The sequence below is a fragment of the Heliangelus exortis genome, chromosome 17 (genome assembly GCF_036169615.1).
Source record: "Heliangelus exortis chromosome 17, bHelExo1.hap1, whole genome shotgun sequence".
NCBI classification, from domain to species: domain Eukaryota; kingdom Metazoa; phylum Chordata; class Aves; order Apodiformes; family Trochilidae; genus Heliangelus; species Heliangelus exortis.
Window position 1 is genome coordinate 2,962,343 of NC_092438.1, and position 14,387 is coordinate 2,976,729.

The window sequence follows — 14,387 nt, forward strand, 5'->3', positions numbered from 1 at the left end:
CCGACAGCTCCGATGCGGAAGTACCGGGGAGCCAATGGGAATCCGGCGGAGGCGGCCCGCGGTGATGACGTCACGGATGTGCGACGCGCCGGAGGAGGTTCGGGGTCAGAGGGATGGCGGCCGCGTGGGCTCCGGTTGCGCGGCCCTTGCGCTGCGGGGCGGGTAGGAGCCCGGGGCGGCTCCCGGGCATGCCCAGCCACCCACCCAGCCCTCCTCCGAACCTCCGGCCTGAACCCTGCGCCGCCGCCCGCCTCACAGCGCCCGGGGTTGGGGCGACGGCAGAGCTCGGTTCACCTTTGTCTCTCCGGCAGGTCTGCGGGGGACATGGGCTCTGCCCGGAGCCGGGGGCTCCCCCCGGTTCTGCAGCGGGCGGGTGGCGCTGGAGGGCATGAACAGACCCGTTATAGACCGCATCATCCGGGTTGACCATGCCGGGGAGTACGGGGCGAACCGGATTTATGCGGGACAAATGGCCGTCTTGGGCAGATCGAGCGTGGGACCGGTTATCCAGGTTAGTGGGGAAAAAAGCGACCTCATCACTCTCTACAACTCCCTGAAAGGAGGTTGGAGCCTGGTGGGGGTTGGGCTCTTTTCCCAGGCAACTCTCAGCAAGACAAGAGGGCACAAGAGGTCTCAAGTTGTGCCAGGGGAGGTTTAGGTTGGACATGAGAAAGAATTTCTTTACAGAGAGGGTGCTCAGCCATTGGAATGGGCTGCCCAGGGAAGGGGTGGATTCTCCATCCCTGGAGATATTTCCAAAGAGCCTGGATGTGGCACTCAGTGCCATGGGCTGGGAACCACGGGGGGAGTGGAGCAAGGGTTGGACTTGATGAGCTCTGAGGTCCCTTCCAACCCAGCCCATTCTAGGATTCTATGACCGCATTAGATGGCATTTGAGTAACAGTGGCCAAATGAGGCTGTAAGGTCACATAGATTTGGGGTGAGTGAGCTGGCTGTCTTTTTCTAAACACGTGGGTTTAGAAAGAATGGTAGGATTACTTAGTAAGGGAATTACCAACGTTAGAATTGCAGTCGTGTTGTCACAAAAATTTGTTTTGCAGGTGTTTTTGTGCTGCCTGTTTGTAGCTGTGCTCAGCTGCCCTGATTTAGCAATCTTTGTGGGGTGAGCAGTGTTACCTCTGCAGCTGAAGAGAGAGTGGCCTGAGCTGCTGTGGTTTTCTTGTGTTTGTTAATCTTATTGGAAATGTTTTAACTTTCCTGGGTTTAGACTTTACTGTCATCTGGCTCTTTTGCAGCAAATGTGGAACCAAGAAAAAGAGCATCTGAAGAAGTTCAATGAGCTGATGGTTGCATACAGAGTTCGACCTACAGTTCTACTGCCCCTCTGGAATATTGCAGGTTTTGTTCTAGGTGAGTTTGTGCTGTCACTATTACAGTTTTTTGAAGCCTTCAAATGCCTGAATTACTTTTATTGCTTCAGAGTTCATTGTTTGTTTGGTTTTGGTGTCATAACCCCAGGGGCTGGAAGTGCTTTACTTGGCAAGAAGGGTGCAATGGCTTGCACAGTGGCAGTGGAAGAGAGCATATCCAGTCACTACAACACCCAGATCAGAACTCTTATGGAAGAGGATCCAGAAAAATACAAAGAACTATTGCAGGTATTGAACTATGGCTTAAGAAGTGGTTTAATGTAGCCATTGATTTATCTAGTGTGAATTTAGTGGTTTAGAAAAATGTGCTCATAGAGTTTATGTTGGATCAAAGGATGATTTTTTTCTTTTTCCTGCAGCAGGACTGATCAAACACCAACATTAAAATCAATGTTGGATTAGGTTCAGCATGCTTTCAGTAATTCTACATTCCCTTTTGATGAGGAGAACTGTGCTTTAGTTTTGACTACTGTTGATTAAAAGCCCATTTCCCAGCTTTCTTCCCCTTCTCTGGGAGTATTTGAGTACTTTCACATCCTTTGTAACTTGTGGGGCACTTGAGAGGGCACAAGATAAAGGTAAGCAGGGAGTTATTCTCAGTGTCAATATGAGAACTTGCAGTGAAACCAAAAGCAGTGTGAAACCTGTTGGGTTAGGGAGAGTGTTTGGGTGTCTGTGAGCTCTGAGCCTCTTCATGGAGCAATCCTTGTCATCTGCAGGCATCTCAGGAGAAAATGAGTTAAACCTTTTTGTCCCAGTTGAAGGATTGGAAAAACAGTGTTTTTTGGAGTATGCTGGAATGGACAAAGGCTCTGCTGGTTTACAGGGAAACATCCTTACTGATTATCTGGCAAGACAGGGACCTTAATTTCACTATTTAAATTGTAAAAAAGATTTGTATGTGTGAAACTAATGAATATTATCAGTTACTGTAGCTATCACTAATTGTTTTTTTTGAAACAGTGAAAATGATAGTGATGTATTAAGCAGCAGCTTAGTTTTTAAAGCATTTTGAGAATATTAAAAGACCTTTAGGTTTGCAGAATTCTGTAAATAATTTGCTTTTTGCTGAACTGGAGATTCAGGTCTTGGAGAAGCTTTTGAGGGTCCTGGGCCTCACATGATTCTGTGTCAGCAGCCCATAGCTTTCTATCCTGGGTGCCTTTATTTCACTGCAAAGTAGACTTACTGATTAACTGCTGCTTTTAAAGGTAATAAAGAAATTTCGGGATGATGAACTGGAGCACCATGACATTGGGCTTCAGCATGATGCAGAAGAGGTGAGTGCAGTGTCAGTGGGGATGGGGATGTGGTGTGCTCACCTTCCTTATCCAGTTCTTTGGATATCCTGATTCAGTTCTTTGAGAAACAGAAAACAAGGTGCTTGGTGTTCTTTCCCAAAGATAAATGTAAAAAAACACTGCATGTTATGACTTTCATTTTTCTAGAACATGGTGGGATCTTTTGGAACTTGTGTGAAGTGTTACAGTGATAAACTGGTGTTCTCTGAATAGTTTTTAATTCTGTTTTAAGTTTTGATTAAATATTCAAGGCTGATTAAATAAGAAAGCTAAAAAGTGCTGTCCATACAGCTGGGAATTTGAGGCATCATCTTGACAGACAAATGGCTGTGTTAGGAAATGTGAAATGCAAATTCTGTGCTCTCTTGAGTACCATGTGAGGAATGTGTCACTTCTCTCCTTTTTTTTTCTCTTGACTCACCTTTGTGGAGAAATAGGAGTATTCTGCAAAGCTGATAATTTTCAATTTAGTTTTCTCTAGAGTAGATTAGACTAAAAATACAGGCTTTTTTTGGTGTGTTTGTTTGTGGTGTTGCTTTGGTTCTGTTTTAGGATTTTTAGATAATAATTTCTCTTCCTTACTAAAATGTTGCTCAGAAAACATGCTTCATGAGATATATTTAATCTCTTATTCTTTGCTTTACAGGCACCAGTTTATTCAGTTTTGAAGAAAGCTATACAACTTGGATGCAGAGGTGCAATATTTCTATCAGAAAGAATTTAGTGATATTTTCCATAATGTTTGTGGCAATAAACTGTAACACAAGAGCATGGAAATTCCAGGAGACTAATAATTATTTTATTTAGCACTTTAAAATTCTCTTCATTAAATGTCTGATTCAGCCAGCCTTTTTCACATTGGGTACCTCCTCAAAGGATCTATATTGACATTAAGTTGAACAGAATCTGAATAAAAATGGCAGAATTGAATCCCTGAGAACTAAATGTTATTCAGAGACTGTGCACAAGGTGGCAGCAAAATATATATGTATATACATCAAAGGAATATGTGTGTGTGTGCATATACACACACATAAAAATGCTGAATACATTCTCTCTTGCCTTCAAAGTTATAGACTTGAAATAAGGTGGAGCTCATCTAGCTTCACAATGATTAATACTGACTAAATAGGATTTTGAGTTCTGTTTTCAGGTAAATGAAGTACTAGTGAGTTTTTCTTTTCAGTCTGTCTTGAATAAAGATTGGTATGAGAAAACTTGAATTTGAAGCCTTGTTTGTGGTGTCTTGGGTTGTGGGGTTTTTTCAGGCTTTTCTATTACTAGGTTGGCATGGAGCACCTAAAATAAAAAGGACAAAGTTGTGCATGCTTGTTATGTTAAAAACTAATCTAAAATGATAAAAGTACAGCAGTGGGATTCAGGAGTTTTAAACTGGTAGGCATGAAAGGGACTTCTTGCAAGATTGTATGTTTTTATGTCTTAAGAACTTCCTGACCACTTTTCCTGTTGCATCATTATGGAAGAAGGATAGCTTTCCAAATGCATATGGATTGTGTAGATATTTTGATACAAATAGGTAAAGTGTCTGAGAGAGACTTCCATTTTGTAGCTGAGAAACAGGGTGTGTTGATACTAAGTGGCCAGGCAGGGAAATTCTGTGGATGATGTGGGTCCCATGGAGAACAAGTATCCATATTTCTGTGCTTATATCCAAGCTGCTAAAACTCTGGGAGACACAGCTTGGTTTATCTGCTATAAGCCAACTTTTTTCCCTCAGTTTTACAGGTTTTAATTTCTAGAGGTTTGTGGTTTTTGCTGTGAGGTTTTTTTGTTTGGTTGGGGTGTTTTTTCTCTTTTAAATAAGATTCTACTAAGATTGGTCAGTCAAGCTTAGCTAATTTGTTGCATCTCATTTTCTGATTGAGGGCTGTGATGTGTGAGATTCAGTGCTGCTTAGTCCAAGGATTAGGGTGTAACTAATTGAACAGGTCAGCTGTGGACATGGGATGTAATGGGTATAAACCTAGGTGAAAATGAAAGGATTGGAAATCAAGAAAAAACAGGAGCAGGTGTTGCCCATCACTGCCATATCAGTCTGGACTTTCACCTGACAAGAAAAAGGTACACATGATGTTGAGGCTGCTTAAGTCATTTGATGAAGTTTTGCTGTGTGCTGGTTCCAGTTCTATTGTACTGGCCAAATGCAATGTACTGACTCTGTAGCTGCTTTGAGACCAGGGAAGGATAAGAAGCACAGAATTACCACCAGGAATCCAAGACTTTTGGAAACATCTCATTGCATCTCAAATCCAAGCATCCAGGAGCTTGGTAAGGATCCAGACAGCTTTTAATCCAGGTACATCAGAATCTGCCTTTCTGAGTAGCTCTGTTAGTGTTTGTAGGAACTGGTTGTTGTGTTATTTGATGTGAAAGACATGTTAAAAACACTATTATTCCCCCCCCCCCCCCCTTTTTTTTTTTTTCTGTGAAAGAGCTCACACTGAAGGTTAAATCTTAATCTAGGAACTCTGCTCTGATTTATGCTGATTGACATTTTTGTGCATTCTTTAGGAATAATTTCTATCACACCATTGCAAGTTTGGCCTCAAACCACTGAGGTTATTTGTACTCTCCAAAGTACTGCTTGGTTCTTTGCCTATGACTGGTTTGCACACCCACTGCAATAACTTGCTCTGAGGAACTAAAAGTGAAATCACAGGTTTCTCAGGAACTGTGTAGTGAGAAGATGGCTCTAGGGGATTCTCATTTTACTTGCCTCAGCCCAACAGTTGTGAACAGCTTGCATGGAAACTTGAGTTTACCCAAGTTACATCCTATTAGACTAGCACAGTATCTTCCCTAACTTGTCCAATTCTCTGAACAAAAGTTGCATCTGCAGATTTCTTGCCTTGGTTTCTCTGAGCATTTGATATGCTGGCATGTGGAAAATTCATAGGTAATATGGATAAGAGCAAAATCAGCACAAAAGAATGGTTAATTACAGAGTGACAAGTGGTATTGGAAGACCATGCAACTCAGTCATGTAAGTCACAGGCTTTAATAATTGAGTAAAAGAGGAAGGAAAGCTTGCTTGTTGAATAGTCCATTGTAAAATCTTTAATCAGAGGGGCAGCATCTTTTTTAAGTCCATTATGAGAAGTGGGGAGGGAGAGGCACTGTATGGTTTGTCTCAAAGGTAGAAGCTGCCCACCCATGCAAACAGTGGTCTTGGGATACAACCTGGGAACCAAGCCAGTGCTCCCTGGTCTCTCCATCAATATTCAATATGGGACAAGGCATCCCAAGGCTTGCCTGGGTAGATGAAACTCAGCTGAAGCTGATACTCTCCAAGGCAGTGGTTGCAGAGGGATTCTCTGAAGATGTCTGTGGGGTTCAGCAGTTGTGGGATTTGCTGCTGACAGAGAGAAGTGTTCATGTGATCCTTTGTCCAAGCTGTGGGTGGCCTCTGAGGCCATCACACACTGCTCACTTGGAGCAAGAGCATTTGAGAGACAAATCTCTTTTTTTAAAATGAATTTAGTTTGGCCAAGGGCTGGGAACATCAAATACCAGGAGATCATTGCATGAGGTCAGTGTTTTTGGTCATATCTGCAGTAACTGAACGGGCTCACAGTGAGTTCTTTGTCCTCAGCAGCTGAAAACATCCTGCAGACTTGAGCAGGCCATCAGACAGTAATACTGTCTGTAGCTGCAAGCATGAAATATCAATTGGGAGAACAACTCTGCTTTATGCTCCTGGTCAGGATTTGTTCTTTCACTTTACTGCAGCAGCATATTTGTGCCCATCCATTGAAGTGTGGGTGAGTTGTTCTCATGGCACTTCCAAAGGCCATTGCCAGCTCACTGGCAGTTACCCTTTAGTTTTGATGTTTTACATAGAAAATAGAGTTGCTTTTCATTTTCCTCATTTAAAAGGGATTTTTTTTTTCCTGTTTTGTTTAAAAAGCGTGTTTGGGATTTTGAAAGACTTACAAAAGGTGTCAGAAAGTTACAAAAGCACCAGAGATGCTCAAGTGCTGCACAGAGCTTCTATTGTACAGCTGCTGCAAGGCTGTCATTTCTTTTTAACTGTTATTTTCTGTAGCTGACTAATGTCAGCCATCCCAGCAGCAGTTAATGGCAGGCAGAGGCCAAAGCATGTGGCTTATCCAAGTCTGTTTCATAGCCAGTCTGTTGTGTTGACAGAGGAAAAGGAGCTTGGATCAGGCAGGGAGACTGCAAAATGCTGCATTTTCAAAACTCCAGAGTGAGGAAGATAATGGGGTCTTCAGTGTCCCTTTGGGTCTGGGGGCCCTCTTCTGAATCTGAAGATAAGCAGGGTCTTGTACTATTCAGTGGGATTAAATCCTTCCCCTCAAAGTATTGATGGCTTTGTGTAGCTCCTGTGGTAATCCCAGGGCTCCTCCCTGGTGAGTGTCTCACCTCTCACTCTTTTCTTCTGCAGTCAGTGCTGGGAAGTGTCTGACCCCTCTTCTCTGAAGCTGCTCCAGAATGGAGATTAAGGTAATGATGGTGCTGAGAGGTGAGGGACCCAGACAGATCATGCAGCCCTTGTGCTGAGGGTTCAGGGTGTTTTCTGATGCCCTGCAGCAGGATCTCCACACTTGCAGGAGTCGCTGCTGGCTCGGGAGGAGGAAAACCCAGCAAAGGAAATTAAACAGGCAATGGCAGCTCTGTCTCATGGAGTGAGGATGGTAGTGAAAGCATAAAGCAGCTCTGAACACCCGTGGCAGATCAGTAACAACTCTGGAAAGCTACCAAGGAGGCAAGGCAGGGGTAGGTCTGGCTGTGCCAGCACACATTTTGAGCTCTTACTGCTGTAGCTGGGCAAAAATTAAATCCCCATGGCTGTGATTGATGTGGTGATGCTGACATAAGCTGAATGGACTTAAGCCATGGGTTATGTAAAATGGGACTCATAAGATTGTTTGGCAGAGAGCTAAGTCATTGTCTGAGATGATAAATATTACAGACAGAAGAAAATCAGATATAATGGGCTTGATCTTTGTCTGAAGTAAATCTGTGTGGCTCACTTAAGCATGATAAAGCAAAGCTTTCTGCAGATCGACTGAGGAGAAACCATAGCATTCCCTCTGGGGGTGATGTGGATTTTACCTCCCTATTTTTTTCTTAGCATTTAAGGGCCTATTTAATCTGTATAGTGCCTTGTGTCTCCCTGGTTTCTTGATTTTAGGGAAGGTATCATTACAAATTGGGTGCAAGCCATTTTTTGCCACTAGCTTCAAAATCATAGCATGTCACTTGCATTGAATTCTGCACATATTTTCAGCTTGGTGAGCTTAAAGGGATAAGTAAAAAATATTGGTCAGTTTAAAGGATGACTGCATGTGATAAGGATAAGGATTGTGTGAAGGTACCGTTTCTCTACTCGTTAATTCTGTTTCCCCTCAGTGGGTGAGCTGCAAAGTCTGAATGAGAGCAGCCTTTCAGCTGTACCCCCAGCTAGAGTGGCAAAACTTAAATGGCATTGAAGAAAACTTGCTGATACTTGTGTATCCCAAACCTTCCAGGATTGTTTATTTGCTTCTTTTTATGTTATGGCACCATGGAGAAGTTTGGCTGCACTGTCTTGGTAAATATTCTTTTAAGTGGTTTTAGGCAACTAAGACCCCAGAGCACACGCCCTTCATGGCAATGAGGGAGGCAGTGGGAAACAGCATGGATTGGGGTTCACATTTCTACTACTCTGCACAGATTCCTGCTGCATTTCTACCACAGTTACAGATTTCACAGCACCAGGGATGTGACTGTCCCCAGGAAGGAGGGTGCAGAGCTGTAGCTCTCCTTGCATCGCCTGGTGCCTGCACTGCCCCAGGGGAAAGTAAGAGATGCATCTAATGACCACCTTGGAAGTCTCATTATTTGTTTTAAACTCTGGGCTTCATCTGAATGCCTGAAGCTGTCTTCTTTCTCTGCAGGTATTTTCTACCCAACTGTTTCTATGTCTGTGATTTGTTTTTTAATGTTACTCATGCCTAGGGCAGATGGATTTACTGATTTGATGCTACAGATGGACACGTGTAGACCAAGGTATTAATGAAAGCGAGTCACATACAGTCAGTGAGGTTTTTTCCTATTTAAAATATCTTTTCTGGACTGCAGAATGAAAAGATTACTTCGGGCACGAGAAGGGCTTTTCTGTTTTCTTTGAAGCTGCTGGCCAGCCCCCTGCTCAGGTCAGAGCAGAAGCAGCAGTGGGTGAGGGGATTTGAAATTTCTCCCAGTGCATTTTAAAGGCACGCTCTGCCAGCTGCATCTGAGCAAGCTGTCATGAATTTTCTCCAAGTTTGTGGTATGAGGACAGCTGTATAGTCAGAGGTTACTAACAGAGTGTGCAAATGGCTGAAACATTGAGCAGAGTGAAAAGTATTTGCTTCTAGGAGGAGAAGACAGTCGTGCAATGCTGGGGCAGATGACTGAATCCCATTGATTTTTGTTGCTCTCTCTGGTTAAAGGGAATTTTGTCCTTAAACAGCAGCCTATGTCCAATTTAAATCTCTCTCATCTTGCTTATAAATTGTTTGCTCCCTCCAGTGGGACAGAGCTGGCACCCAGCTTGTCAGGCAGGAGAACACACATGACTTGGATTCCCAGGATTAGTGCCCAAATGCCAAAACTCTGCAGGGTGCCTGCTCTGGAGTGTCTCTTCCCAAGCCTCCCCGTGCAGGTGCCAAGCACAGCTGAGTCCTGCTCAGGAGTGACCCTGTTGTATCTAACAAATGCCTCTTTTCCACTACCTCACAGCATCCCTGTGAAAAAGAGGCTTTGTTTTGGGGCTGATTTAAGAGAAGATTTCCTGATGCAAGTCTACTAAGGATTTAGGTTTATGCTTAGCACTAAGGCCAAGAGCAACAGGGATAATGGGATGGTCCAGGCTAAACTTGTTCTGAGTCTTTAGTGATCTGTCTGTGGCCACCCAGCAAATTTGGCAGAAATTCACTGGAGAGACAATTTGAGAGGAGCTGAACCTCCTGGGTGCCTGCACTAACTGTGCAGTGCTCCTGGTATCTGCAAAGATGTGCAGACTCACTGATTTTAAGCATTTTTTATCCAGTGAAAGAACAGCAGGAGGACTTCAAATCACTGGTAAGATTGTTCTGTAAATACAGCTTAATGGCTCAGCTCAGGACTGGCTGCCAGTGATGGATGAGGACCTGCCTTCCACCTCTCCTCTTGTCAGCCCTCATTGTCCTGGATTTGACAGGAAAAATGCAGTTTACTTGAAGACCTTGAAGGTGGCTGAAATGTTGCAATTGGAAAAAAAAAATTACAACTGTCTGCTTTTCAGTTCCTCCCACCCAAAAATTACAGCAATACTTGCTAATGAGAAATAATTATATCTCAATTTTAAGAGTCACAAGTGCTATTGTTTACACAAACTGTGAGAATCTGGTAAGACACAGGCATATGTTTAGAGGGATAATCCATGAGAAATTCTCAGGGAGCTGAGCCTTGGAAAGGAAGATGACAGATTCATGTGTTTAGAGACAGACTCTCAAACTGGTTGTGTTTGCTGATCATTTGCCATAAATAAAGAGACTTGCAGCCCAAAGTACCAGAACAGCACAAGCTGGAACATATGCTCCTCTCCAGTTGGTACCAGAGGTGGTACCAACCCTAATGCTCACTGCTTCAGGTTGGTGACCAGCAAGAAGAATTATCCTGGGAAGCAGGTGTCTGTAACTTGAGCTTTCCTGTGGGGTGCTGCCTAATTCATGGAAAAATCCCAAATGGAACAGGCCTCATGTGGCCTGGTTTTCAGCCTTAAACCTTGACATCAGTGTGCCTGGCTGGGAGCTGCTGAGACAGCCACCTGGGCCTGCCTGCTGCACTGCTTGGGTGTGATGTTGCAGAAGGGTTGGGGTAAAAAAAAAAAAACAGCTTACATGAAGCTATTGCTTAGAAGTGACCTGTAGAGTGACCTGATGGTTCAATATTTCTTTCCAGTTGATTCATCCTTCTTTATAGACTTGGCACTGAAACAGAAATAACTTTCACCCCTGACAGAGGTGAATGCCCTGTGTCTTGTTTTCAGTAATTTTGTGTTAACAAGAAAACCCATGTTTATGTTTTTCTGTCTTTATCTTCCCTGCACTTACCAAAACCCATGTGATACTGATGCAGTCTTTGTTTTTAGAAGCTGTATTATAATATGTTCTCTGTGCATCATCTTGTACAAGAGTAATTCCTTCAAGCTGAGCTGTACTGAGTTAAGAATAATCAGCAGAAATCTCTAATGCCCTTGATTTTCTGATTATTTTTTTTTTTAAAAAAAAAACCAATAACAAAACAAACCTGAACATTTCACTTACAAAGTCTTACCATGACAGCCAAGAGAAACTAACAGAATAAATTATAGACACGGGCTGCATATGGTAGGTGTGAAAATGTAGCATAAGGCCAAAAGCAGAGGTTAATAGAGATTTTCTAGAGAACATTCCTCCACATTGTAAAACCATTGGTAAATTTTGTTGCATTTGGCAATAGTTTTGCCCCAATCTTCTCTTACTCAGTGTTCACCTGGCTCATCTTCAGCAACTCTCAATCATTCCTGAGCTCTCCAACACACCAAGACATTAATCTGCTGCTCATGTCAACAGCCAACAACCTGAAATTGCTACAACACCCCATCGTGGACTTGATTCAGTACCTGTCTTTCTTTCTTTGGCTTATTGTTGAGGACAAAAGAACCAAAGTGGATCAAAGTCCACTTGGTCTCTGGAACTGGACCCAGGCCCTTGCTTCTCACCCCTTTGTCTGGACTTGCATACTTCAGAAGAGGTTTCAGAAGTTGGAGCCACCATCTATCTGTCTTTGCCTTAAATCAAGCAACTCTTTAAATGGGTTTTAGGTGTTTCATTTTTCTTTGTTTTGCTGGGCATAAGTAGGGTCTGATTTTTCCCCAGACTTTGCTTTCTTTGGCTTCTAAAATAATTGTATAAGGTGTTGCATTAGATCATTGGGTGAGCCCAGCTGTGCCCTGTACCCAGCACTGCTCCACTTCAGGGGTCACAGAAAGAATTAAACATTTGTGCTGAAGGGAATGAATTACAAGCACTATCATGACAATTGATGCTGCTGATGGGTGGGTGGGTGAAAAAGTATCTATGTGAATACATGTCAGTGTATTTGCATCTCTGTTAATGCTGGATATCTCTGCTGAGCTGAGGAGCAGCCAATGTGTCTTTTATTTGGAGCATTCAGAGATAAGAGCTGCCATGGCCCCTCTTGTGACCAGCAGCAATGAGCTGGGTTCAGCTCTGGAGTCAACTGGGCCTGGGGAGGTGAGAATTGGGTTGGTGGTGGCTGGAGGTGGAGCCATTATTTACATTTCAGAGAGTAGCAAGACCATCTTCCCAGTCACCTCTTCAAGCCCTCTGGGTGCTCCCCAGGGCTCTCCTGGGATGCAGACTGCACCAGGGATGTTTCTGCCTTTCCTGAACTCGAAGCCTCTCAGCCCATCCTGCTGAGCAGTGGCACAGGGTGTGCTCAGGGGGAGCAGGAGCTGGGTTTCCCTGAGGAAAAGGGGATTCATGGTGCTACAGTGACCTGCAGTGTGGCTGGAGGCCAGGAGAAGAAAACCTGCTTGCCCTCAAACTTCCCCATACCAAATCACCGTGCCCTGATCAGGCAGATTTTGACCTGGGTATATTTTTTACCAGCTTTTTGCCAGCTTTTTGCTGGTAGTTGTAGTGGGCACCTTCAAGTTATCTTTGTTTCTTTTTTTTTTTTTTCTTTTTCTTCTTTGATCAGTGGTCAGGGTGTAAATGGACTTGCTGGCTGGCAGTTTGGGTGATGCTTAATCTTTGTTCAAACACCTGCCTTTGATTAGTCTTATTACTTATCTAGTAATTTATTTAAGGAGCTAAATCAGCATTTTGGCACCTATGCAGCTATATGGGGGGCACAAGCTACAAAGGACAGAGGATACTGGGGTTAAAATGTCTCCAAGAGACCTGCTGCTTCAAAATTGTTAATTCAAAGTGTTTGGTGAACAGCTTCAAGCAATATAAATACCCAAAAGTCCATGAATGATTCATTAAACCAAGGGAAATAAATCAAATTAAGCATTCAGTGCTCATGAATAATGAGTTGTACTCTAATATTTAAAATTAATTTCCTAGGCTTATAATTCCTAAACCTGACAAAAAACTGATCTAGAAAGAGGGAATATTATTTATTCCAGAGCCAAAGCCTGGTACTGAAATTGTGTGAACTGAAATCTCTTGGTGAGCTCAGCTGCAAACCTCAATATTTCCTACTTCTTCAGTGACTAAAATCTTCCTGCAGAGATGAGCTGTTAAAGCTTCCCTCAGATCAGATCCCAGAAAAGCTGTAACCACAGTGGAGTGAAAGGTATGGGCATTTCAAGTGTTTAACTTTCAGTATCAAAGTGCACTCAGAGAGAGCTTGGAAACTGCTGAGCCTGGGGCATCTGAGCCTCTCTCATCTCCCACAGCAGCCGGAGCAGAGAGATGGGAGGGGAATAAGAAATTCCTAGGAGACAGTGTTCTGTTGTTTGCAGAGCTGCCATCAAAGCAGAAGTCTTGTTTTGAGGTGGGAAAGCATTCCTCTTTATTTATCAATTCAAGCTTTTCATTCTTTGGCCACCAGGAATCTCCCTTTTTTCTTTTTTTCTGCTCCTGTGAGGGTGATGGTGACATCTCTGCTCTGCAGTGCCAGCTCCCTGGTCCCCAGCATGGGATGCTGCAAAAGTGTCTGAGTCTGGTTCACTTTCTACATGGTTTTTTACTGCCCCATGCTTTCCCCAACCCTTGTGTCCTCTTGTGTAAGGGTGTTCTTTGTCATTCAGAGAGGACCAGAGACTATCCCAGAGGCACCAGTGACACTGCTGCTAGGGAAAGGGGATGAGATCCACTCACTTGTAGGAGCAGGACCTCAGCCAGGTCATGGACATGTCAGGGTAAGATTAAAAAACCTTTTGCTTTCACTCTTCTCCATTTGCAGGTGCTGCTTCAGAGACAACAGATGTAACAAGACATAGAACATATTCCTGGGGGTAAAGTAAGAAACAAAATGCAGCTGTGACCCAGTCCCCTGTAAAGGCAGCGTGGGTTTAATTTCAGTCTCCTACGTGTGAGGCTGTGTGGTTCCTGTTGTTTTGGTGGGTTTGCTTTGCATTTGTACCTGTGTTAGATGAGAAGCATAACTCCTATTTACAGTTCCAGGGAGTGAATATGATGTCTTCTGTATGGTAGATCAAGAAAATAGATTTAAATTGAATTATGTAGAACATGAAAGATGATCCTGCCTCTGCTCAAGTGGTTGGGATTGTAATAATAAGGGAAGTTATGACACCAGATGTAAAAATAGCTGTCATTTAATGAGCTTGTCTGACTGGCCTTAAACAAAGACAGGTATATGCTGCACTTGCTGTCTCACTAATGAAGTAATTGTGTGGCTTTGCATTGATCTGTGGAATGTTTGATCTTGGTTAGAGGACTGGAGCCTGAGAAATTGGTGTGGGAGGATGCTGGGAAGAGATGGGGTTTAGCCTGGGTGGGATTTCAGACTCCAGCTCTGTAATCCTGGTCTCCCAGAGGGCTGCTGAGCAGGTAAAGAATTTCCCTTGGAGCCCGAAGATTTAATGAGTGAGGCTGGAGTTTTAGGCATGGTTTAAAAAACTGCACATGCAGACATCTCCTATATCAGGCACTGTGCTGCAGGGTTT

The 14,387-nt window shown here is 43.5% G+C and overlaps 1 protein-coding gene across 1 annotated transcript; it reads left to right on the forward strand.

The window, feature by feature from the left end:
* Window positions 1–51: 51 nt before the first annotated feature.
* COQ7 (coenzyme Q7, hydroxylase) lies at window positions 52–3,913 on the forward strand. Its single transcript, XM_071761557.1, has 6 exons — window positions 52–162; window positions 312–511; window positions 1,257–1,371; window positions 1,480–1,619; window positions 2,603–2,671; window positions 3,339–3,913. The coding sequence occupies exons 1-6, from the start codon at window positions 114–116 to the stop codon at window positions 3,414–3,416; spliced, it is 651 nt and encodes a 216-aa protein (XP_071617658.1). The 5' UTR covers window positions 52–113; the 3' UTR covers window positions 3,417–3,913.
* Window positions 3,914–14,387: the final 10,474 nt, after the last annotated feature.

Excerpts from the sequence above, each read along its gene's own strand:
- COQ7 (XM_071761557.1), top strand. The coding sequence starts at position 114 with ATGGCGGCCGCGTGGGCTCCGGTTGCGCGGCCCTTGCGCTGCGGGGCG. Across the intron at positions 163-311 it reads GCCCTTGCGCTGCGGGGCGG|GTCTGCGGGGGACATGGGCT; the intron begins GTAGGAGCCCGG and ends TCTCTCCGGCAG. Across the intron at positions 1,372-1,479 it reads TATTGCAGGTTTTGTTCTAG|GGGCTGGAAGTGCTTTACTT; the intron begins GTGAGTTTGTGC and ends TCATAACCCCAG.